Source organism: Cornus florida, unplaced genomic scaffold (genome assembly GCF_030987335.1).
Source record: "Cornus florida cultivar Cherokee Brave unplaced genomic scaffold, ASM3098733v1 CherokeeBrave_3.0.0_Hap2_Chr01, whole genome shotgun sequence".
NCBI classification, from domain to species: Eukaryota; Viridiplantae; Streptophyta; class Magnoliopsida; order Cornales; family Cornaceae; genus Cornus; species Cornus florida.
Genome location: NW_026775571.1, coordinates 104,380,116 through 104,405,616, shown reverse-complemented (window position 1 = coordinate 104,405,616; position 25,501 = coordinate 104,380,116). Strand labels below are relative to the sequence as shown.

At 38.2% G+C, this 25,501-nt stretch overlaps 2 protein-coding genes across 2 annotated transcripts; both read left to right on the top strand.

Annotated features, from left to right (window-relative positions):
- The first annotated feature begins 5,629 nt into the window (after positions 1–5,629).
- Positions 5,630–8,574, top strand: LOC132311322 (small ribosomal subunit protein uS11x). Its single transcript, XM_059809200.1, has 6 exons — positions 5,630–5,781; positions 6,939–7,058; positions 7,170–7,215; positions 7,556–7,641; positions 7,937–8,066; positions 8,269–8,574. The coding sequence occupies exons 1-6, from the start codon at positions 5,779–5,781 to the stop codon at positions 8,334–8,336; spliced, it is 453 nt and encodes a 150-aa protein (XP_059665183.1). The 5' UTR covers positions 5,630–5,778; the 3' UTR covers positions 8,337–8,574.
- Positions 8,575–9,389: 815 nt separating this feature from the next.
- On the top strand, positions 9,390–24,981 carry LOC132311313 (large ribosomal subunit protein eL20z-like). Its single transcript, XM_059809194.1, has 4 exons — positions 9,390–9,733; positions 23,210–23,285; positions 23,536–23,650; positions 24,668–24,981. The coding sequence occupies exons 1-4, from the start codon at positions 9,505–9,507 to the stop codon at positions 24,722–24,724; spliced, it is 477 nt and encodes a 158-aa protein (XP_059665177.1). The 5' UTR covers positions 9,390–9,504; the 3' UTR covers positions 24,725–24,981.
- The last annotated feature ends 520 nt before the right edge of the window (positions 24,982–25,501 follow it).

Below are 25,501 nucleotides of genomic sequence, written 5' to 3'. Positions count from 1 at the left end.
TCTTCTAATTCACTTAGTTGCAACTTCCTTTTGGCCCCAGCTTGACTCATGTCGAAGTTCAATTTTTTTACGGCCCAAAAAGCTTTATGCTCCAATTCCACAGGCAAGTGACATGCTTTCCCAAAGACCAAGCGATATGGCGACATCCCAATTGGTGTTTTGAATGCAGTGCGATATGCCTATAAAGCATCATTGAGACGCAATAACCAATCATTTTGGTCCGGTCGAACCGTCTTCTTAAGGATATGTTTAATCTCGCGATTTGAAATCTCTACTTGACCACTTGTCTGAGGGTGATAAGAAGTAGCTACCTTGTGAGAGATGGAATATTTCTGAAATAAGACTCGAAGAAAGCGATTACAAAAATGCTTTCCACCATCGCTGATTACTGCCCTTGGCATTCCGAATCGACTGAAAATATTGCTTTGAAAAAATTCAACCATCACCTTGTGGTCATTAGTCGTTGTTTCCACTGCTTCTACCCACTTGGAAACATAATCCACCCCTACCAAAATATACTTTTTGCCATACGACATCTGAAATGGCCCCATGAAATCAATGCCCCAGACATCGAAAATTTCAATAACCAAAATTAAGGAGAGAGGCATCATGTCTCTTTTTGTAATGGTACCCAACCGTTGACATCGATCACAGGCCTTGGCAAACTTGCGAGCATCTTTGAACAAGGAAGGCCAAATTAGCCCACTCTGAAGGACTTTTGCTGCCGTCTTCTTTCCACTGAAATGGCCACCACAAGCAAGTGTGTGACAAAATTTCAGAACGCTTGGAATTTCATTATCTGATACACAGCGACGGATAATTTGGTCTGAACAATACTTGTATAATTGTGGGTTTTCCCAATGATAAAATTTTTCTTGGGAGAAAAACCTATTTTTATCCTGTTTGGTCCAATCAGACGGAATTCTTCTAGACGCTTTCCAGTTCACAATATCAGCATACCATGGTGGCTTCTCCTTCTGAAGTTGAAATAATTGTTCATCTGGGAATGAATCATGCAATGGAAGAGTATAAGATGAATCTACCAAAATTTTGGATAAGTGGTCTGCCACCACATTTTATGAACCTTTCTTGTCTTTGATTTCTAGGTTGAATTCTTGTAGCAATCGAATCCACCTAATCAACCTTGGCTTGGTGTCCTTCTTGTTGAGCAAATGTCGGAGAGCTGCATGATCAGAAAATACAATAACTTTGGAACCTAACAAATAAGAGCAAAACTTGTCCAAAGCAAATACCACCGCCAATAATTCCTTTTTAGTAGTGGTATAGTTTAATTGTGCCTCTGTTAAGATCTTGTTTGCATAATAAATTACTTTTGGTAATTTCTCCATTCTCTGACCCAAGACGGCGCCCACTGCATACTCTGATGCATCGCACATAATCTCAAAAGGAAGAGACTAATCTGGAGCCTGCATAATGGGTGTAGAGGACAATAAAGATCGAAGTTGCTTGAATGCCTTTAAACACTTTTCATCAAAGTGAAAAGGAACATCTTTGCCCAATAAATTGCATAAAGGCCTTGCAAGTTTTCTAAAGTCTTTGATAAAACGTCTGTAAAATCCTGCATGGCCGAGGAATGATCGCACTTATCTCACCGATGATGGGGGAGGAAAATTAGAGATAAGATATAAGATTGACCTTAGCTTTGTCTACTTCAATTCCTCTTTTGGATGTTATATGGCCAAGGACAATTCCTTCTTGCACCATGAAATGACTTTTCTCCCAACTCAAAATTAGATTCTTCTCTTTACATCGTTGAAGAACAAGCACTAAATTCTCCAAGCAATTATCGAATGAAGACCCAAACACCGAGAAGTCATCCATGAAGACTTCTAGATATTTTTCAATCATATCAAAGAAAATAGCCATCTTGCATCTTTGAAAAGTGGCTGGTGCATTACAGAGTTCGAAAGGCATATGGCGGTAGGCAAAAGTACCATACGGACAAGTGAAAGTTGTCTTTTCCTGATCATCGGGATGAATAGCAACTTGATTATATCCAGAATACCCGTCCAAGAAGCAATAGAAACTCTTCCCTGCCAGTTTCTCCAATATTTGATTAATAAAGGGGAGAAGAAAGTGATCCTTCCGTGTCTTGGAATTCAATTTGCAATAATCTATGCATACTCGCCATCCCGTAATAGTGCGTTGGGGAAGTAAAGTACCTTCAGAATTTTTCACCACTGTGATTCCAGATTCTTTGGAACCACTTGAATCGGGCTTACCCACTGACTGTCTGAAATTGGGTAAATAATGCCTGCATCAAGTAACTTGACTACTTCCTTTTTCACCACCTCTTTCATATTTGGATTTAACCGCCTCTGTGCTTCTCGCGAAGGTTTGGAGTCCTCTTCTAAGAAAATACGATGCATACATATCGAGGGATCAATCCCTTTGAGATCAGCCACACTCCAACCAATAGCTTCTCGATGGTTGGCTAGTACTTCTCATAATTTCTCCTCTTGTATGTCTGATAGCTTTGCTGAAATAATTACTGGAAGAGTACTTTCTGGCCCAAGGAATGCATACTTCAAATGAGAGGGCAACTGCTGCAGCTTTAACTCTGGTGGAGATTCCAAAGATGGCATAGGTGGTTTACTTGACAATTGTGGAAGTGACTCAATAGGAATCTTCCATGGTGGAATGTTGTGCATACTTGCCACATCAAGTAGGGCATTCACCTTTTTAATACTTTTCTCAACATTAAAGGACTCGGCATCAAAGTAAGATAGGCATGCCTCTAATAGATCTTTTGTCAAGGCAAATAGGGTCATCTCTTCAACACATTCATCAATAGCATCGACCAAAAAACAATCATTATTATATGAAGGGCATTGACTGGCATTAAAAATATTTAAGCGCATTTTCATATTGCCAAAAGATACGTCCATGACGCATGTCCTACAATTTATGCTCGCATTTTTCTATCGCAAGGAAAGGACGACCAAGGATCACTAGAATGTGCCTCCTTGGCTCCGGAACTGGCTCGGTATCTAGCACAATAAAGTCAACTGGGAAATAGAATTTATCTACTTTGATGATGACATCTTCAATAACACCACGAGGCTGTTTGGTTGACCTATCTGCCAATTGAAGAATAATGGAAGTAGACTGTAATTCTCCTAATCTGAGTTGCAAGTAAACCGAATAAGGAAGAAGGCTTATATTTGCACCCAAATCTAAGAGAGCCCGCTTTACTTGATGATTCCCTATTGTGCAGGAAATTGTTGGAGCGCCTGGATCTTTGAATTTTGGAACAGTGCAATACTGGATTATGGAACTGACTTGTTCAGTTAATAGCACCTTCTTAGGAATATGACTATTTAAATGCATTTTCTGAGTACACATATCTTTTAGAAATTTGGCGTAAGCTGGAATTTGTTGAATTGCAACAACTTAGACACTTTGAACAATGACACTCCCCAAGTTTGATAAATTGAACAATGACACCCCTAAATCAAGGTACAAGTACATTATTGTCCTTTGACTTATGAATTGACTTATTTGAATTATGAATTTACAATTTTAACCTTCTCAAATTATTTTAATGAACAAAAATAACATTCACACTGCAACTTTATTTTGACAATTATGATCATTGACATTGGGGAGACACTATATCCACATTCTTTTGATTATTCAGTATTATATGATCTTTATTTGTCATTAAACTTTCAGGATTATGTGTTCTTTATTTGCCAATAAACTCTCATCAGTCCTAAACTACTATCTAAATACTTTTTTTTTCGTTTTTAAAAGGTAATAGCTAAATAATTTAGATCACATGATTGTAGATAGTATATAAATATATATTTTTTATCTTGCAAAGAAACTCATACACCTAAACTTTAGAATTAATTTATAGTATTATTATAATTAGTATAAATTATATAACTATTCACGAAAATATTCATTGTGTACTTTTTATATGGTTTTTGGATTTGTTGCGGATTTGATTTATGCTATCAAACATATGTGGATTGAAAGTTGTGCTAAAATGATGATATTATTATCTTCTTCATCACTTCTCAATGTCAAAAAAATTTATTTCTAATAAGAGGTTAATAAAATTTAATATTCAGTAATTCTTTCAATTAAAAAATTTTGCACCTAACCAATGCAATTGTTTATTTCTCTTTGAAGAGTAATATAACTTGTTCATGTTGTGAAAATAATATTTTTTGTTGACAAACTATAATTTATAATTAATTTCATATAGTGTAGATTGTGGGATGTATAACTTGTTCATAAGCATTTTATGTTATGGAATCAAATTTATGTTATGTTTTGCGACATTGAATCGGTGCTCTGGATTTGAGATTGTAGGAAGTTTAGTTCAATTTAATATAATTGCCAAAAAAAAAAAAATAATCAATAAATAAATAAAGGGAAAGAAAGGGTAGAGTAATGGAAGATCGTGTGAGATGGATGATATGAAATCAAATTTATGTTATGTGTTTGCGGCATTGAATCGGCGCTTTGGATTTGAGATTGGAAGAAGTTTAGTTCAAAATTTGTACTAAATTTTACTTAAAAAAAAAAAAAAAAAAATTTGTACTAAATTTTCTCTAATTCCAAATCTAAGGCATTAATTTGATGTTTCCAAACATAACATGGGGAAATTGAAGTTGATATCTAAAAGGTGGTTGTGCAAGGGCTGTTGTTTCTGCTCTTCGGGCCTGTTTGATACGCGTTTTGTTTTTGGTATTTTGTTTTAACCCGAAACATTTGTTTTTAGTGTTTTGTTTTAACTCAAAACAAACAAGTATTTTCGTTATAAAGTGTTTTAAATAGTAATCGAAAACATGTTCGGGTGTTTATTTGTTATACGATTTTTGGAAGACAAAATATAAAAACATATTTGGTAAAAAAACATTGCAAGTTAAAAATATATAATAGTTAATTTAAAATTGTCATTTAAAAAAAAAAAAAAAAAAACTTATTGTTCATTGTTACATTATCAAACGTTTCCGTGCGGAAACGTATAAAAATATCAAATTGGTGTGTCGATTTTTGACTACTATTCATTAAACGTTTGAGCATTGTGCAAAATAAAATACTGTATTTTTTACAAAACACATTTTTTTCACTGTTAAGTGCTAGAGTACCCGACAAAAACTGAAACACCGAAAACAAAATGCTTACCAAATAGGCTATTCATTTAGCCATTTAGGACTTGAAATGGAGTGAGTTTGACCAGAAATTTGACCCAAGTCCATTTTTTTTTTAAGGGTTTTAATTTTAATTTTGAATCCAAAAAAACACTTAATATGGATGAATTCGGATCAATTATGAATCTTAGATCGAATTTTACTCCAGTTAAATTATATGAATTGAATATGGATTACGTCCATGAGATCTTATTGAAATCCGGATATAAACCCCTTAACGGGCCATCGTGGACATTGTCGTTTAACCCAAACATGCCCAGCCCACGAGGAAATTACATACTTTTGGTCTATTGTAATCTTCATCTTCTTATTTTGGGTCGGGTCAAATTCTGAACTCGACGACAGTCCAGTTGTCCTAGACTGATCTATCCTTTCGGGGTTCATTTAATAAATTTCTAAAAGTCAAAGGACATCTTCACAAATTCGAATTCTTTGTTCCCCACCGCAAAACCCTAATCCATCTCTTCATATAAAGGGCAGCTAAAGCAAGCTTTCGCCTTTCTCCTCCCAGCGTTCTCGAAGTCGATCGCAGCTCTCTCTTTCTCTATATCGTCATTCTCTCTCTACCAGGTCTCACCAGTTCGAAAACATGGTAAGTTCATATATAAATCCTGTATTTTGTACTGTCGATTTGTTTTGAAAGTAAATTGTTGTCTGAGATTGAATATATATATATATATATATATTTAAAATGTAAGTGTTACTAGATGTTTCTGTACTTGTTAGGTATTCAATCTGACTTTGACGATATACAACTATATGTAACAACGTTCAGATCAAACCTATTTGGGTTGTAATTTTTACCTCTGTTTGTGCATCTATTTTAATTTCTTATTACTCACCGCATCATCTGTGCGCTAATTTTATTATACGATTTATGGATTCATATACTTGTAAAGTTGTGATTCTAGGCATTATGTAACTGCATTTACGCATTCAATGGATATTTCTTTTTATTTTTTATTTTTTATTTCTAATGTATACTTGGGTGTGTGTGTGTGAAACTGTGCATTGGGTGTGTATATTTATAATGTATTATAAATATGTTATGTAGAAATTTCTAGTTTGGGGAAAAAATGTGAGCTGAAGCATGTGTTTATGGCCACAGTAATATTCTAAATTTGTTCCATTTTTGCAATAAGAACTGTGTTTGAGAATTTGGTCCCTGTGATAAGGGGAATATCTTGCCAGTATGTGTTTGTTGAAAAATATCTCATTTCCTTGTGCAAATCTGGCATATTTATTAATGTCATTCGCAATTGTACTTTTGGTAACTTTTTGGTTTCATCCAATGATTAACCATTAGGCATCTTAGCTCTCGCACAATCATATGAATTGAAAAGGAATTTAGCAACGGGCGTCTTGGGGTGCCTAACACTTTCCCCAAGCATAAATAAACCCCCAAATCCTATCTTTGGTTTTGGCTTCACTAAACTAAAGGTGCTAAGAACTACCACACGAAAAAGTCCAACAGTTGACGTACCTTCATTCTCATTATCTGGTCCAGTTTTCCTTACTAAGGGTTGACTTTCTGAACTTTGATGAACAAAAAGTAGCTTTGTGATTTGGGATTTTTATATTTATCACTGATTGTCAGTGTGGCTTTCGTTTATCAAGATTGTTGTTATTTATACTAGAAGAAAAAAAACTACCAAAGTTCTAATTGGACTAAGTTTTGAATTTAAACTTTTCCTGCTTTATATTACGTTCTGTCATATTCAATTTTTTTGTGGATGTATCATGAATTAGTCCAAGAGAAAGGCTAGGGAGCCAAAGGAAGAGAATGTGACACTTGGACCCAGTGTAAGAGATGGAGAGCATGTTTTTGGTGTGGCTCACATTTTTGCATCCTTCAATGACACATTCATTGTAAGTTAAAAAGTTTTTTTTATAATAATATTAATAATATTTTTGGTTAATATTTTATTAATTAGCATCTTTGAGGTTGGTAATGGGTGAGGTTTTCTGTTTAACATGCAGCATGTGACTGATTTGTCTGGACGAGAAACTCTTGTTCGCATTACTGGTAAGGGTTATTTTTTCCATTTAAGTTGAATGTGTGGTAATCTTCCTTTGATAGCATTGAAAATGGTGCCAAGTAGATTGTCCATTTATAGATGATTATGGTCCCTACGGATATCAATTTTGCTGAGTAGAATAAATAAGTATACCTTATTGCAAATTTTTATTATGTATATATTTATGCGAGCGAGACAAAATGATTTTCGCTAAGTTCTTTTATTGGTTACTACTTTCACGATGAATATATTCTGTTAGGAAACCTTTTTTTTTTTTTTTTTTTTACATTAAGAAAAAACATTCAATTATATGTTTGACAATCTACTTTCTATCTATTAAAAACACAGGTGGTATGAAGGTGAAAGCTGACAGGGACGAGTCTTCCCCATATGCAGCAATGCTTGCAGCTCAGGATGTTTCGCAAAGATGCAAGGTTGTCATCATTCTGTTTTGCAGCATATAATGATTATGGTTATTTGAAAATTTATTTTAGGTCCCTAATTTTTAATTACTTAGTTATGTTTTCATATTTCTTTTCTTTAATCAACTCCATTAGATTCCTTATCGCAGTCTCTTTTATATATTAGTGTTTTTTGTCTGAACAACTTGTTTGATTTTCTTTCTTTTCTTTCTTTTTGGCTGGTTTTTGAACTTCCAATTGATATTTCTTTAATCAGAATGAAATTTAATGTCTTGGTTCACTTCAAAGTAATACGAGTTTTTTGTAGGAACTTGGTATCACTGCCCTTCATATTAAGCTCCGTGCCACGGGTGGGAACAAGACAAAAACTCCAGGTCCAGGTGCTCAGTCTGCTCTCCGGGCCCTTGCTCGTTCAGGAATGAGAATTGGTCGCATAGGTAAAAGTTTCTATTCCTTCAGAGCTTCCCTATTGCTCCATTTTGAAGATCTCTTACGCTATTCTTCCACAAACAGTATAATAAAGAGTGCATATTCTTATTATGCTGTTGATTCTTAGGTTTCTATTGTGTTTTTTGTTGAATATTGCCAGCAATTAATTAGCTATAATGAGTTTTGACAACATCTAATTTTATGTTTCAGAGGACGTGACCCCAATTCCCACTGACAGCACTCGTAGAAAGGGTGGTAGGAGAGGGAGAAGGCTGTAAGCAAGCTTGTTCTTATCCAGGCGAACCATGTCGGTGTTGGCAGTTGTCGAATTCCCCATTTTTATTGGTGTTGCTTTGAGGTTAAGCTGAAGTTAGTTATAAAATTTTAAGATGTTGGCTTGTGACATTTTCTTTGCTAAAATATTTAGCCTCTAGTCTTCAAATTATTTACAGTTAATGTGGCAATTTTGTTGCAATTTATTTTTGAGGAAGTTTATGCTGCTACTATTTATTACTATCTGTGTTGTGGTTTTGGAGATGGTTCAATTCTTGTTTTCCATGAAAGTGAATTGTTCGTGAAGCTATTAACTGGCATGCTGCAGCCTTTCACTTTGGATTATAACTTGGGCGGGTCTTGTAATTTGGGTTATGAACGGGTTGGAGACGTCAAATATAATGTTACCATTTGAAATTGATACGAACGTCTTCGCTGTGTATATGAATATCACTTCCAGCCGGATCATAATATGAATATTTCTAGTTAGTCCTTTATATATATATATTATATGTACATCCGACACCCCAACGTCTTAGTTTTCAAACTTCATGGAGCGAATGTTTAGGTCTTGTTTCAATGCATTAGATGATTTTGTTTTTTTTTCTTTCCCTTGTTGGATGATTGTTTAACTTTGTTTTTGTAGCCCAGTCGTTGAGTTATTCCTTCTTGTCTTTGGGGACTCCGTATTGAGCTCTCGGCACCTCCAATTTTTAATTTGACTTTCTTGTACCCAAAAAAACAAAAAGAAAAACTCTCTTAAATATGCTGTAACTTGCCAATTTATCAAAATCAGATTTTTTTGTACTTGAAAAGGGAAAAAATCAATATAATTCTAACATCAAACAAGATCAATTGGGCTATTATCAAACATACAGCTCTCCTTCATTTAATAGAAATTCTAAGGCAAAAATAGTTATTTATATATTTATTTAAATGCAATTCCTAAAATCATTTAATTTTTAATGAGTGTTTATTATTTATTTATATATTTTATTTTTTCGATCGAAATATTGAGTCAAGCTTACCAGCTAAGCTATACCCGCCAACACCGTCATTTGCCAAACAAAACGTAAGCCACAACAACATTTGTTTGCTGAGTGAGATCTAATAGGAAGAGCGAAAGAGGTCGATCAAGAGGTCCTCAAAACCCTAGTCTCGATCGGAGGAGAGATGAGCGAAGGAACCGAGAAGAGCCGAGGGGTCAACACCGCCGGCTACGGCGGTGCTGAACAGCAGCCGCCGCCACCGCCACCGCCACCGCAGTATTACTACGGCACGTTTCAGGGCGTCGCCAATTATCCACCACCGCCACCACCTCAGCCGGTCATCGGATTCCCTCAGCCCATTACTCCCCACGGAGCTCCTCATCACTATCCTCACGGATATCAAAACGTTTCAGGTACACCATCTCTCTCTATATATCTGTGTATTTGTAACATTCATTTATATTAGAAACACAGAGACTTTTAATCAGACCATACATTCCCATTGACATGTTTCGTTTTTTCGTTGGGAATTGCTAATGAAATGTCCACTTTGTTGGAAGACCCTTTAAAGAAGGCTGTTTAATTGAATTTTGGTATTAGTACTTGGGGAAATGAATTTCCTGGCTCTGTTTGCTATAGCATGCTATGATTGAGCTAGTTTGTGTTTATATATATAAATAAAATAGACAATCTTATAGTGGTTTTGATTTGGCTATGAACTTCCCTTCCTTTGGCTCATGAACGCTACCTACGTGAACCCAAAATTATTTCTCATTATTGGGGCCGAGAAATGGCAATTGGTTGATCTCAGTTGGTTTGAGTGAATTTCGTGTGGGAGAGTAAGCACTCTGCCTTGTGACACAACTGTTGAAATGTGAAGTTATTCGTTCCTGTATTTAGCATAAGTTGGTCGATCCACTGTATGTATGGAATGAGTATTGGAAGTTTGTAAGAAATACATAGAAGTTTAATTCTTTTGAGTATAATGAGTTTCTTCAATCATCCATATATATTTGAAATGTGCCTGTTCCAAGAATTCTTCCCATTCTTTTAAACAGTTCTACTGTTTTGTGGGTAAATATTTGGATTTTTTGTTGTTTTTAGATTGTGAAGTATTTGTAGTTTCTGTCTTGCCTAAAATTCTTGTAGAATACTTTAGTTTCTATAATATATCAATGAATGGGAATTTTCATTGCCAATTTCTAATTGAAAAGTATATGATCACTGTTTAGTACAATGTGTTTCAACGAAAAAAAAAAATTGTTGTTGACATATGTATATGTGTGCCATCATTGGTGCCCGTACTTCAGTTATACAATATTAATCTGTTCTATATTTTGCTTCCCTTTTGGGTAGGAATGCGGTAAGGATTTGAATGCATTTGATAATCCTGACTTATTAGTCTCCTCTCTAAATAGGTTGCTTCTTCTTTTAGATTCTGAACATATGATGGGTTTTTATAGATGTAGGCCAAGCCTTTGTAATATATTTTATCCTGAGAATCAATAGAATAAGGAGAAGCCCCAGAATAAGAGCCACCAAGCACTTGATACATGCAGAATGGACATGGCCATAATTATATGCTATGTTACACAGACTAGGCTACAGGTGTTGGGTGCGGGTGCGTGTCTAGAGGTCGGATTCATCAATCTATCAAATTATACGATATGGGAACTCGACTAAAAGTGTCCAATATTTAGATACGGGTACTTGGGCATGGTTGCTAATCAATGTATGCCTTCACTAAATATATAAGAACTAAATAAATGTGCAGTAAAACAATTAATTATATGATCTTAATATTTCGTTACTTTATTTTTAGTAAAATGAGAAAGAGTAAGACTAAACAAGAAAGCATACGGCTCAAGATTCTTTCATAATGTGTATTTCTACAAATATATGTGTATATATATTAAAAGTGAAGGAGTAGTACAGTTGTAACCCATCGTAAAGCAATATGTAATTATTTTTCTTAGAACACCAGAAGTCTCTTAAAGATCGGGCATTAAAAGACGCCTGTTATATATCTACAATATTTATTTAAAAGCGAAGGAGTAATACAGCTGTAACCCATCATACAACATTATATAATTAATTTCTTAAAAAAAGGCCTCCATCTCTTCACATACATTTAGCGTCATAGTGACGCGTATTATATATGTTCAATATTTAAAAGCGAAGGAGGAGTACTATTTTTTCTTTAAAAGGTCTCCATCGCTTCACATACACTTGGCAACATCTTGACCATTAAAGACGGGGCATTAAAAGATTCATGTTATATATCTAGAATATATATTAAAAGCGAAGTAGTGCAGCTGTAATCCATCATACAACAATATATAATTATTGTTCTCAAAAAAGTCTCCATCTCTACACATACGCGTGGCATCATCTTGACCATTAAAGACGGGGCATTAAAAGATTCATGTTATATATCTACAATTATTTATTAAAAGCGAAGGAGTAGTACAGCTGTAACCCATCATACAGCAATATATAATTATTTTTCTCAAAAAAAGTCTCCATCTCTCCACATACACGTGGCATCATTTTGACCTTTAAATACAGAGTATTAAAAGACACGTGCTATATATCTACAATTATTTTATTAAAAGCTAATGAGTAGTACTGCTATAACCCATCGTACAACATTATATAATTATTTTCCTTAAAAAAGTCTCGATCTCTCCACATACACGTGGCATCATATTGACCATTAAAGACTAGGCATTAAAAGATGCGTGGAAACACGCTCGGCCAGGCACAAAAAATTGGGCAAAGCCAGCGGATGTCCGTGATGTTAGTCTTTAACCTTTGAAAGATGCCATTTCTGACCAGACCACACCATTTGCAAACTAGTGAGCTTCCTAACATTGTGAATGGCAGCTGATTTATCAAATAAAACATGAAAAAATTTCCAATCCTTCAAAAGAATTAACCCACAGATTGTTTTGTGTGATTTTGTCATCAGCCGTGTTTGGTAGACACGATTATGAATCTGACTCATATCCGGTGTCGGTATCCGTGTTCGTGTCCGTGTCGTGTCGTGTCGTGTGAACAGAGAGACACTAGCCTACAGTAGCGAGTCCAGGCAACACTGATTATATGGCAATTTTCATATCAATGGGCATGCTCAGGGACCTTATGTCCTATCTAAATAGGTTGCCGTAAGTATTTATCAATCAAGATCTGATGATAGGATAAGATTATAATTTTTAAAGAGTTATTTTATCTTTGTCTGGAAACTCCTTACAATGAAAATTTTCAGTTTAGGAAGATTAATGAACCATAAGAGGGAGAATTTTTTAAGTACATTTGTGTATAAGGTGTGATAGTGATCTATTCAAGGATGGGTGCCCTCTTCCCCGGGTAGATTTGATGTCCACTCTTTGTTTTGTTGTCTTTCCGGCTTTTCAGGGGTTGGCTTTCCCTGGAAGGCAGTTTGGTGTTTGAAGGGTCCCCTCAAAGTGGCTTCTTTGTTTGTACAGCAGTTTGGGGCAAGATCTTGACTCGAGACTGAGAAGACAGTTTATTGTCAATTGGTGCTGCATGTGTAAAAGGGATGGGGAGTCAGTTGATTTCCTGCTTTTGCATTGCCTCGTGGCTCATGACTGTTGGTGTCTTACTTTTGGCTTGTTTGGTGTTCAGTGGGTTATGCCTAGGTTTGTGAGAGGATTGATTGATGCTTGGAGAGGTTGACTTGTTGGGCCCCACGCCTGTGATTTCTGGAGGGCGGCACCATTTGTGTTTGGTGGTGCATTTGGAAGGACTGGAATATATGATCCTTTGGTGGAGAGAAATCTTCTTTTGGGGCCTTAAAGTTTCTTATTATTAGCTCTCTTTTTTGTTGGGTTATGGGGAATATTTTTATATCTATAGAGGAGATAGTTGATTTGTTTTGGTTCTGTTTGCTCTCAGGACTTTCTTGGATTTGGCCGGTGTGTAGTTTCGGGATGCATTCCCCTTTTGAATGCTTTCTAATAAATATATATATATATTTGATAAGAAATGCTCTCTAATACATATTTACTTGTGAACACAAAAAAATTCATTATAATTTTCTTAAAAAAACCTTACTTTGGGATGACATGGAGTCTATTGACTTTGGGATGGCATGAAGTTGTCCATGATTTAATTTGAGTCGTTGCTTTTTCTTTGACTTTAAAGTAAAAGATGTACCTATCTTATTTACCTGAGTTGTGAAACATGACAACTTTCTTAGTTATGGTTTACCCTCACATGTTTATGCATATGTACATGTATATGCATGTGTATGGTATGCATGGTTCGGCGAACAGTCCGGTTCGCAATGGAAAATTGAGGGACTGATTCCAGGACTTACCGATAGACCATGAGAACTGGCTGGTTCTCAAAGAACTGGTTGTTTTCTAATGCAAAATGGCTATTATGGCCAAGAACCGTTCGGTTCTCTCTCAGAGTCGGCCGGTTCAGCTGTGACTAAAAAATTCGTTACTTGAAGGCTTGTTTTTGTCTAGCGTAAAATTAATAAAATTCCCATATGTTGTTTTTATACTACTACTTGCCCACTTCTCCTTCATTCAGTAGAATCCGTTCCAATGTGGGACATAGATGTCCAAGTCTTACTCACATGTGTTACTTTTATGTTACTCCTTTCCCACTTCTCCTTCATTCAGTTCTGATGTGGGACATGGCGTCTAACTTATTTTTCCACATTATTTTTATGTATATATTGGTTAATGATATGATCATGTAATTGGGCCAGAAATTCGGAAATATAATAGAGTAGATCTGAAGGGTTCCAATCTGTCGGGCAAGGACTAAATTTCATGTTCTAATTAAGTTCTATGAATTTTTTTTTTTTTTTTTTGATAAGTAAAAATGTATTATAAAGCGTTCAAAAGGGGAACGCATCCCAAGAGCTGTACAAGAACCAAGAGCAAAAAAGCAAAGAAAGCTTAGGGATCCAAAGACCCCAAAAAGTCCAAAAACTCCTCAACGGAAGAACAATCTCTCCCCATGCCCTAACTAAAAAGAGAACAAATAATAGAATATAATACTTAAGAACCCCAATGGGTAACTCCTCCCCAGTAAAGGATCTTCTATTGCGTTCTTTCCACAGACACCACCAAATGCATAAGGGAGTCACCCTCTAGAAGTCGCAAACTCGAGCCCCCACCCTCTGTCCCCTCCAAATATCGATAAGACCTCGTGAGGTCCGAGGCATAACCCACTGAACGCCAAAAAGACCCATCATAAGGCTCCAACAGTCATGGGCCACTGGGCAGTGCAATAGAAGGTGGTCCACAGACTCTCCATCGGTCATATACAGACAACACCGATTAACAATAACATGTCTCCTCTTCCTCAAATTGTCCAGAGTCAGGATCTTGTCCCAAGCAGCAGTCCAAGCAAAAAACGTCACCTTAACAGGAGCCTTCGAATGCCAAACCATTTTCCATGGATAAGAGGGGGCCTGAAAACTGGAAAGACAGAAAAAGAAAGACCGGACCTGAAAAGTCCCCTGCGAAGAAGGCACCCAATTCAAAAGGTCCGCCCCAGTGCCCTCCACCACCTCCTGACGATACAAAAGGTCCAAAAAAGCAGTGACATCATCCAGCTCCCAATCCTGGAAAGCTCAACGGAACCGAACATCCCAAGATAACCTACCGCTATCAAGGCGATAGCAGTCAGCAACCAAAGCATGGCAATCCACAGCAATCCTGAACAACCTTGGAAACCGTTGACACAAAGGACGTTCCTCGCACCAAGGATCCTCCCAAAACCGGACACTCCGCCCTTCCCGGACTTTGAATCTAATATTCTTAAAAAATTCATCCCAACCCTTCCCAATAGACTGCCACACACCCACGCCGATAGCAGATCTAGCTTGTCTAGCAGACCAACCCCCTCTATCCTTCCCAAACCGGCAAGCAACAATCTTCCTCCAAAGTCTATGTCTTTCACTGCCAAACCTCCAAAGCCATTTGCCAATAAGGGCCTTGTTGAATGGGACTAACCTCCGAATCCCGTGGCCTTCTGACTTAAGAGGCTTGCAAACCTACTCCCCACGAACAAGATGATACTTAAACTCCTCCTCCCTACCACCCCAAAGGAAGTTACGTTGAATCATCTCAAGTCTCCTGACAACAGAAGACACTCTTCACTAGCGTAACTTTTCCTCCCTTCGAAATATATTGTTTTTTCCGTCCAGCCAACCTTTTCTCAAAGCGCTCAAAAACTGGATCCCAGCAACCCACCCTTCTTGAGGAAACCCCCAGGGGCAAACCCAGATAAGAGATAGGGAAGGAACTCGTCCTACATCCAAGAAAAACTGCCAGGGAATTCACCTCCTGAACCTCCCCCACAGGGACAAGCACACTCTTGCCCACGTTGATTCTCAAACAAGAAACAGCCTGAAACAGACCAGGACACATCTCAAGTACCTCAATTAGTACACCTCCGCCTCACAAAAAACCAATGTATCATCCGCGAACAGCAAATGAGAAATCTCCAATTGATGAACTGCCTCAGGACCAATCTTGAAGCCCCGGAAAAGCCCCAAGGTAACAGCCCTCCTCATCAGCCTACTAAGAACCTCCATAACAATAATAAGCAAGAAAGGGGAGAGGGGGTCTCCTTGCCTCAAGCCACGAGAACTACCAAAGAACCCTGAAGGGGATCCATTAACCAGCACCGAGCATCTAACAGACGAAACGCAAGTAACAATCCATTTCCTCCATCTCTCACCGAAACCCATCCTCTCAAGCAAATAGAACAAGAAATTCCAGCAAACATGATCATAGGCTTTCTCAATGTCCAACTTACACAAAACTCCGGGAACGCCACTACGAAGCCTAAAATCCACACATTCACTGGCAATAAGAGTGAAATCCAAAATCTGTCCGCCCAATAAACGCATTTTGAGACTCTGAAATGACTCCGTCCAAAACCCCCCTCAATCTAGAGGCCAAGACTTTGGCGATGAGCTTATATAAACACCCAATCAAACTGACAGGTTGAAAGTCCTTAATATCAGAAGCTCCCCCTTTCTTGGGAATCAAAGCAATAAAAGAAGCATTCAGCGACTTTTTAAACTTCCCAGTGGAATGAAACTTATGAAAAGTGCCCATAATCTCTTGTCTGACCACCTCCCAGCTTTCCAGGAGGAAACTTATAGTGAAACCATCCGGTCCTGGAGCTTTATCACCATTACAACTCTTCAAAGCCGTTAGGACCTCCTCCTCAGTAAAAGATCTCTCCAACCCGTCCCTATCCTCCACTGAAATAGAGTCAAAATGAAGACCATCAAGTCTTGGCCTCCAGCGAAGAGGCTCAGTATATAACCTCTAATAAAAAGAAACAATCCCCGTTCGCACCTCCTCATCGTCAACAGCGAACCATCCACCCGAATCTGACCAATATGATTGCCCCTCCTATGAGCATTGGCCGTTCGGTGAAAAAACTTAGTATTGCGGTCACCTTCTTCGAGCCACGAAGCCCGAGATTTCTGCCGCCACGAGATCTCCTCCATCACCGCAATCTCAGCACACTCAGCCTGACAAGCTGCTCTCCTAGACCGTTGAGACTCCTCAAGACCTCCCGCCGCATCCAATCTATCAAACTCTGCAATATCAGCGAGAGCCCTATTTTTCCTCCACTCCAGGTTACCGAACACCTCCTTATTCCAAATTTTAATTTTATCCCTTAGAATACGAAGCTTTCCTGCAAGGATAAAACTCGAAGTACCCACCACCATGTCCTCCTCCCACCAAGTCCGCACCAAACCCTGAAAGTCCGCCGCTCTAAGCCACATATTTTCAAATCTGAATAGAGTGCGATGAGGGCTCAAACCTCCACAATCCAAAACCTAAGGAATGTGATCCGACGTCACCCTAGCCAACACAGCCTGAACTGCATCCGGAAATTGCTCATCCCACTTTCCGGAGATCAAGAATCTATCCAGGCATGAAAAAGTAGGCATCTCCCTACCACCAGACCAAGTAAAAGAAGCTCCCTCCAAAGGGAGATCAATAAGCTGATGATAATTGATAAACTCCGAGAAAAGCCTTATAGCCGGAGTCCATGACCCACCTGTAAACCTCTCCATCGGGGATCTAACCACATTAAAGTCACTTGCCACACACCAAGGAAGAGGCCACATCTCTTGAACCGCACTAAGCTCCTCCCACAACATAGGCCTCTCACAGTCATCCACCGGCCCATAGACACCTGAAAAAGCACAAGGAAAGCCATCCTCTTCCAACACAAAGGCACAAGACAAAGAGAACAGCCCCCTACACACATCCACCTTATCCATCCATCTCCTATCCCACATCCAAATAATACCTCCGGAAGTCCCAACTGAATCAAGCGCCTCCCACTCAACGAACCTATTACCCCAAAGGCTCTTGACAACTCTATCAGTCATAGAATCAATCTTCATTTCTTGGAGACACACCAAATGAACCTACCATTTCCTCACAGCCATCTTCCCCACCTTTCTCTTGCTCGGGTCATTAAGGCCACGGACATTCCAGGATAAAAGTCGTAGCTTCATGGAAAAACAACAGTGCCCTCCGCCCCCTACCCCTCCCTCCCTTCTTAACACCCCCCTTCGCCTTCTCCCCCATAAGAGCCCCATCAAAATTCACATCATAGCAGAGATTACGCAGCTCCCTCTCCCCTTTCCAAGAGGGTTGAGTCTTCTTCCTCCTCCTCTTAGAAAACTGAATCATCTCCCCTTCTTTCCCCTCCACCGTAGCCTGAAGAATAGCTAAAGCTTGCTCCCGGTTACCTTTGCAAGAGACACCCAGCAATTCACTCATGGGCCCTATATTATTCAAAACCCAGTCCTTGCCAAGATCATCACACTCCTTCCTAACAAGGTCACTTGCCACCCCCTTCGGATGAAGAACTGCCAGAGGGTCAACCAGCCCCAAATCTGAGAAGCTCTCCTCCTCCCACAAGACCATATCCAAGGACCGACACTGATCCTCCCAGTTCCCATCAACCTCCCCTTTCTCGCCCTCCTCAATCACATCCACACAAGTCTCCCATTTAGCACCATTATCCACCCCACTATCATGAATCTCAGAAAAGGATGCTGAATCACATGAAGGCACATCAGTCAGGCGCCTATGTTTTTGTAGTTCCTTCACCAACAGAGAGGCTGATTCCTCATTAAGAATGATGCGGATATTCTTTCCCACGCAAACAGTCATCAAGTTTGGCTCACAAGCTGACTGAGATGGCACCAATTCATCCCCCTTAGGAAGACACATGTCTAGCTGAGGCTTGACCATCCCCCCATGTCAAACCCAGATATAACCATCTGATGAGAAGAAGAGGAAAATTCCTAACAAGAATCCTTCGGCCCTTCGCTGGCACGATCCGAAACCCCCATCCACAAACAAACCGACCATCCCATCCCTTTCTAACGGTCCAACAAACCCACACCCTAAATCAGCCTTATCCACAGTCTCATTTCCCACCTCAACCACTGGTGAGAGCCTCCGTGACAAACCAATAAAACCATTCCCCACCTCCTTCCTCCTCAACCCATAAGAAGGAGAAGAGAGAGAAGAATGAGAAAAGGAAGAGTTACGAGAACAAGAAGGGGGGGACTTACCCGGTTCAGGAGTGTTGCGGGCGACCCATTTTTGCTTGTCCTTTCTGGTCCATCTTCTCTCAGACTTATTAGACCAACTCGACACATCCTCCTTGAGGGAGTCACAGCTGCGAGTCTCATCCTCACAAGGGGAGCATGACTGGAGCAACCCAAAACTGTTACCAGATAGCAAATTCTGACAACACGCACCATGCCTGAACATCTTCAATCTCGGACCAGGTCCCTTTATCATATTCGAACTCACAGAGACCCAATTCTCCATTTCCACCTGAGTCCAGTGTCTCGCATCATTCTTCGGTTGATTCGGAGCAACTGATTTGTGAGAATCGCTTCTAGAAGCCATTTCAGAAGATGGCTTGGGCTGCAGCCCATTAATGGAAATTGAGAGACTTCTATTTGGCCCCAGGCAACTTCTCTAGAGCTAGAATAATTGGGCTTGGCAAGAGAAGACCGAGAAGAAGAGAGAGGCTTAAGAATGGCCTGACCTGTCCAGCCCTGTTCATGGTCTGCGAACCTTCAAGCCCAGATCCAAAAGAAAATGAATACCCAACCGAATTGGGCCTAAAATGCCCAGCCCTGCCATCAACCTTCAAAGCACCCTTCACAGGCCCACGTTGGTTAGGCCCTTTCCAAGTAGATCCGTTAGAAGAGGAATTCAAATTCCCGACTGCCTGACGTGCCAAGGCATGTGTACCCTTAGCTGGATTCCACTCACAACCCGGGGGCGGGGGGAACCGTCCTCCAACCACGTGTCCCACTAACCAGGCGTTCCTTCCCACTCGTCTCCGACGCGTGGGAATGCACTCGTCTCTATCCTTGCTTCCGGCGACTTTGTAGAGTCTTTCTATGAATCACCGGTTCATGCCCACCACCGAAAACTGATCTGTGAGATGAAAGAGCCCCCCTATCCGTCACCTCCAAAGGATTGGAAAAATTAGATCTATCACAAAACTTGGAGATTGGCTCAATAGAAGGGGCGATTTCCTCGGTGAGAGAGATGCGAAAGGCTCGCTGACTGTCCTCCACGATAATAGACTCCGGGATCACACCACCTTTATCCACAGTGATGACGATCCTATCCGTTTCGCTCATCTCGAATGCCTCGCCGTCTCGGAATCTGCTACACAGGTCCCCCACAGCAACGAAGAGTTTCTGACACCAAAGGTGGAGAGGAAGACCAAACACAATGATTCTCCGGCATTTAAACTTCTTTCTCAACCCAGAACACCCAACCTTGTAGTACCAGTAGTCAATGAACAACTAAGCGTCACCCCATGTCTTCTTTCCATAATCAAGAACCTTCACAGCCTCCATGACCGACGGGAAGCGAAACAGCAAAAGTCCATCAGGCAAAGTAGAAACCCTAACACCAGTCGAGATTGACCAAACCCTCGTAGCCCAATCTTCAATGTTCTCGAGAGACCCCACCTCCAGACATGCCCTAAGCGTACGCTTGCGAGAAGACGTGCTGCGATTATCCACTAAAAAAACGAAATCACCGGAGGAAGAGAAGCACTCCACTTCGCCCTTCAAATCCAGACGAGGAAGACTAGCAACCTCCAGAAAAGATGGCCTCTGACCGTTGAGAGTTCTCATGAAATCAACAAAAAACCACCCTGAATCACCGCAAACACCAACACCAACAGAAAGAGAGAAGAGCGAAGGAAAATAACAGAGGATTTCACCGGAGTTTATGACTACGGTGACTAGTTGGAGTAGTGGACTCCAGCTGCATCTCTGCTACGAGGAAGCTTTCTCCGTTGGTCCGTAAAGTTTTCTTAAGGCAAGGATACGGTCCATTGTATAAAGTTCATTGGTCACATGTTTGCTCCATCAACATATTATTAAGGTGTATAAACTAATGTATAGATAAATTATGTGATCAATTGACTGTTTTCTTTATTACCTTAACTAGAAAATTAGAATTTTAGTGGTTTGTCTGACGTATACGAGGAAAGAAAGTTTACTGAGGCTCATCTTATAGTACTCAATTCCAAGTCTTATTCTCTAAATGTATAGGCATCCATGCACTGTTTTAAAACATATTGAATGTGGGAATATTTCACAAGCATCAAAGAACTATAGAAGAATATAAGAAGAGCCCAAATGATTAAATCCAATGAATTAGAAGCAACAAAATTTTTGAGCTTCTTGAATCAGGAACTTCCTTCGAAACAAACAAACTCACAATTTGTGATATGACGATAGTGTGGTATTATCCCCCTAAATTCCTCTATGTTACATAGAGGGTGTAAACAAAGATAAATGTTGAAGTATTCATTTAGGTAATTTTAATTGGTTGAAAGAGAAATTTTGAGTTGTTACCAATTGACTATAGTCTTCCCTTGATTTGTCATAAAAATGTGCTACCTGATTCTTTCAGTTCTCATAAGAACACTAAAATAATGAAAAACTCACCTTCGATAAGACTTCATGGAAAGGAATGAAGATTTTCAAATGAGGTAGAAAAAGCATCATGCTCGTAATCTTGAGGCATTGAAATGAGTTTAATTATAACATGTTTCTTTTCATTTTATCAGATTCTTAATAAACCCCATATATAATCAATTTAGTAGATGCAATCTCCATTGTCATTTTTTTTTTTTGTTTTTTAAATGTTCACACATTATATGTGGAATGAGTTTTCATTTTTTTTTATAATTTAGTTTATTTTTGTTTATTAATTTCGTAAAAAGTATAATTAGTAAAACTTTTTAATAATGATATTGACTTATAATTCATGAATAGCTTATTGCTTGTGTTAAATGATCTTCAAAAATTCAATAAAAATCACTAAAATCACTAAAAAATCATCTTTGTTGAATTATGTTGTAAAAAGTTGCGTATCGATGTGTTTTTGGCCCTATGTGCGAGGTCAAAAATAATTCATGACTGTGATAACCAATTCAGTTACGCCACACCGATATGGCCCAATTCCGGTACACCGCTACCGTGAAACTTGATGATACATATGTGTATGCACACACACACACACACACACATATATATATAATGGGGGGGTGGTTCAGATTTGTGTACCCAGAAACATGTATTAGAAATATTTAAGCGTGTGGAAGATTGAATATTCCAGGTAGAAGGAAGTTTTTTCAGGCACGACTATCTTTTATACCTCATTGTTTTTGCCCTTTATTATTCCATGTTGTAGATACTGTTGCTATACAGCTAGGGAAGACGATTAGTCTTTCTTTTAGGTGATAATACACGTATTACTTGGTGAAGTCAACTTGACATTACTACATCCTGATCTAGAGGGTGGTGATTTGGGTCTAGGGTGAGTTTAGTAAGATCCTTTTGTGGAAATGGCTGCTGAGGGATTCAGGGTGTGTTTGGTTTTTTTTTTAGAGAGGTTTTTAATAGATGTCAAAGATGATAAACAGCTAAATCATTGTAAATGCTAGACAACCAAGGTTAGAAATGAAGAATTCTTTTTTTTCGTAGTTGATACTCACAACCACCCCCCACAAAAGGAATTGTTTGCACCCAAGAGGTGTCGAACATTAGACCTGATGCTTCACGAGGCACTAGGGCCAAGTTAATTACCCACTTTTTTTCCTAGTTGATACTCACAACAACCCCCCACAAAAGGAATTGTTTGCACCCAAGAGGTGTCGAACATTAGACCTGATGCTTCACAAGGCACCAGGGCCAAGTTACTTACCCACTTGAGCCAATCCCTTTGGGTTCATTATGGCATTCTGTGTGAGAATGACAAGAAGGCTAAACATCGTATTCTATCAATGATTGCATTTTCTGTGGCACGCAGGTGAGCGATAGATGAGTTCCTTGGTCTTTTATCTAGAATAATGAGAAGAGATGCTTTGGTGTTTAAGTTATTAACCTGTGATTCACAAGGTGAAAAAGCATTCCAAATGGATGTAACATTTTATTTTCCGGCCTCTTTCTATTTGTTGCTTTTGTTTGAAATTTGACCATTATGCTGAAGCTGATAGGCTATTTGTTAAAGAATGGTAAAAAGAAAACCTTTAACCACTAATATGCTTTTTAACTTGGGGCAGTTTATGCACTTACAATTATATATTTTTTTAGGGCAGTTTATGAAGTAGTCATTTTGCAGAATTTTATAAAATCATAAGTTTTCGGGTTAGGGCATTTTAGGTTGGCTGAAGTAATTTATGTGGATTATTGAAAATTGGTGGGTGGTCTTGCCAATAGATCATCTAATTTGTTATTTATGAATTTTATATTATTTTGTCTCATGATCTTCCATAATTATTGTACTCATTCAACATGATTCTAGGATATGCTGTTGTTGAAGGGAGACCTGTAAGAGAGCCTCGCCTTCCTTGCTGTGGTATCGGAATTGGCTGGATTTTGTGAGTTCAAATTGATAATTCCTTCGTTTCAGCTTTTTCTTTTGTTTAACAAGGAAAATATTGGTTATGTGTATGCTTTAATGATAATTAATTTTCCGATATAGTGATATTTGTTGCATGAAAACTTTTAACGCATTTCATAATTTTTCTATTCTTTTTATTAGTCTTGTTTTTTCATGTATAATTTAACTGTCAGTTTGTTAGGTTAAAAGATTGTGATTGACTCTATTCATTTGGCTTTGTTTGCAAGGTTTTTAATTGGTTTCTTTCTTGGTGCCATTCCCTGGTATATTGGAGCTTTTATTCTACTGTGTGTCCGGGTAGATAACAGAGAAAAACCCGGACTTATTGCATGCACAATTGCTGTAAGTGTGTTCTTGTCTTGACCAATTCATTTTTCATTTGATTAAGGCTGTGCTTTAAAGATATTTTTGGTTCTACTTCAGTGATACTTTATTTTTCTTTAAACCCAGTTGTTCTATGTATATGAGGGGCAATTTAAACATTATATAGAATCCTCTCTATCTCTCTCATGTAACTTATTTATATTAGCTGACATTGTATTATGTCATCTAATTCATGATGCATTTGATGATTTATGTTTTAAAAAAAAAAAAGAAAAAGAAGAAGAAGAAGATGATTTATGTATGCAGTACATAGTGGTATTTGCTCTTTCTATGGGTTAAAAAGAATAATTATCGTTGCTTGTTAATTTTGTGTTGTTATAGGCAAGTCATAGGGGGTCATTGTTTGCTGTAATGGTAAAAGTTGGATCTTGTGAGCATGAGAATTCAAACATTGAGAGTAAGAGCATCGATTTGGTGCAAAATAACTCAACGGTTAGGTCTATGCTCAGTCTGTCAATAACTAAAGATCTGTTAAAAAAAAAAAAACAGAATTAATAAAATAGTCTTGATTATGTTCAAACATGTTTGGTAATTTTAGATACTAGCTACAACCTTAGCTAAGGTTGTGTTCCGTTGAATTTCCCAATCGATGATATTGGAAAACACACTTGATGAAATTGTTTCTCCATATTTTTTGGTCCTTTTAGACGTCCAGTATAACTTTTGCTGGTGATGCATCTTCTTATTCACAGACAAATTTCACAACCCGAAGGTGTTTTTTATTTGTTCGGCATCTTTGTTGATGGATTTTCTGCCTATGCAACGGTTATTTGTGTATATTTGTATACTTGTGTTCATTCATTTATTCATTAATTTGGTAATTTGGCTTTCGCAGTTTGGCATCCTAATTTTACTGCAAGTTCTTATGTACATTCACTTGATAAACAAGCTTATTGCTTTGTGTTGCTGAGAAGTGGAAGCCTAATATATTGCCAGTGCTCTTATTTTTATTATTTTTTGTTCGACTTCATGCAGGCTATACTGGTTGTGATCGCCGTTTCTCTTGGTGCGACGAAGGCAACTCATTCCTGATGATGCTCGTGCAGACTGCAAAAGTCCTTGTATATTCCTTGCAAAAGTCCCAGTAAAAAACAATTGTTGGTCGGGTCATAGTTGTGCTTGGAAGATGTAATTTTTAAAGCTGTAGAAAGGCATCATGAAGTTATTTGGTGTTTATATAAATTATTGTGTTCTTTTTGTGTTGATTGTGCATTTCTAGTGGAATACTGCAAATACGAGCACTGAGTTTATAAAAATATAGAAAACCCAGGAGTTCTAGTTGAAAGTTACTCAATTGATTTCTGCTGCAGGGGTGTGATTGCGACGATATCAGTATAGTGTGTGGTCAAAACAATATGATAAATTGAGAGTGATATAATTTGAAATATTTATATGTATATAGACTATACATGTACAAAGGAAGTTTTACACACTGTATTTTTACCCAACTTACACTCTCTTTATTTTCTTTCCTCGTGTTTATCCAAATCCGTTGTAAAATTTTGTTGAAAGATACCAAAATTAAAGAAAAGTTAGTTTGGAAAATATAAAACTTGTTCAGGGAGAAAAATGGAAAATCCAAGAAGATTAAAAAATTACACATTTCTCTTTGTTATTTTCTTTTATAGAGGTTTACTTCGCATATATTCAAACTATCTTTTTAACCAAAATTTTCTCATTTTAACTTTAATTGGTGCCGCTCCAACCTTCTCTTGATAATTTCTAATCTATTCTTACTAGTTTTACTGCACATCAATCTCAACTTATATTTATCATGCAATGTACTAGATACCCTCCTCCATTTAATCC

Coding starts and splice junctions, on each gene's coding strand:
- LOC132311322 (XM_059809200.1), top strand. Junction 7,216..7,555: donor AACTCTTGTTCGCATTACTG/GTAAGGGTTATT, acceptor TTAAAAACACAG/GTGGTATGAAGGTGAAAGCT. Junction 8,067..8,268: donor AATGAGAATTGGTCGCATAG/GTAAAAGTTTCT, acceptor TTTATGTTTCAG/AGGACGTGACCCCAATTCCC.
- LOC132311313 (XM_059809194.1), top strand. CDS start 9,505: ATGAGCGAAGGAACCGAGAAGAGCCGAGGGGTCAACACCGCCGGCTAC. Junction 9,734..23,209: donor CGGATATCAAAACGTTTCAG/GTACACCATCTC, acceptor ACATGATTCTAG/GATATGCTGTTGTTGAAGGG. Junction 23,651..24,667: donor TTATTGCATGCACAATTGCT/GTAAGTGTGTTC, acceptor GACTTCATGCAG/GCTATACTGGTTGTGATCGC.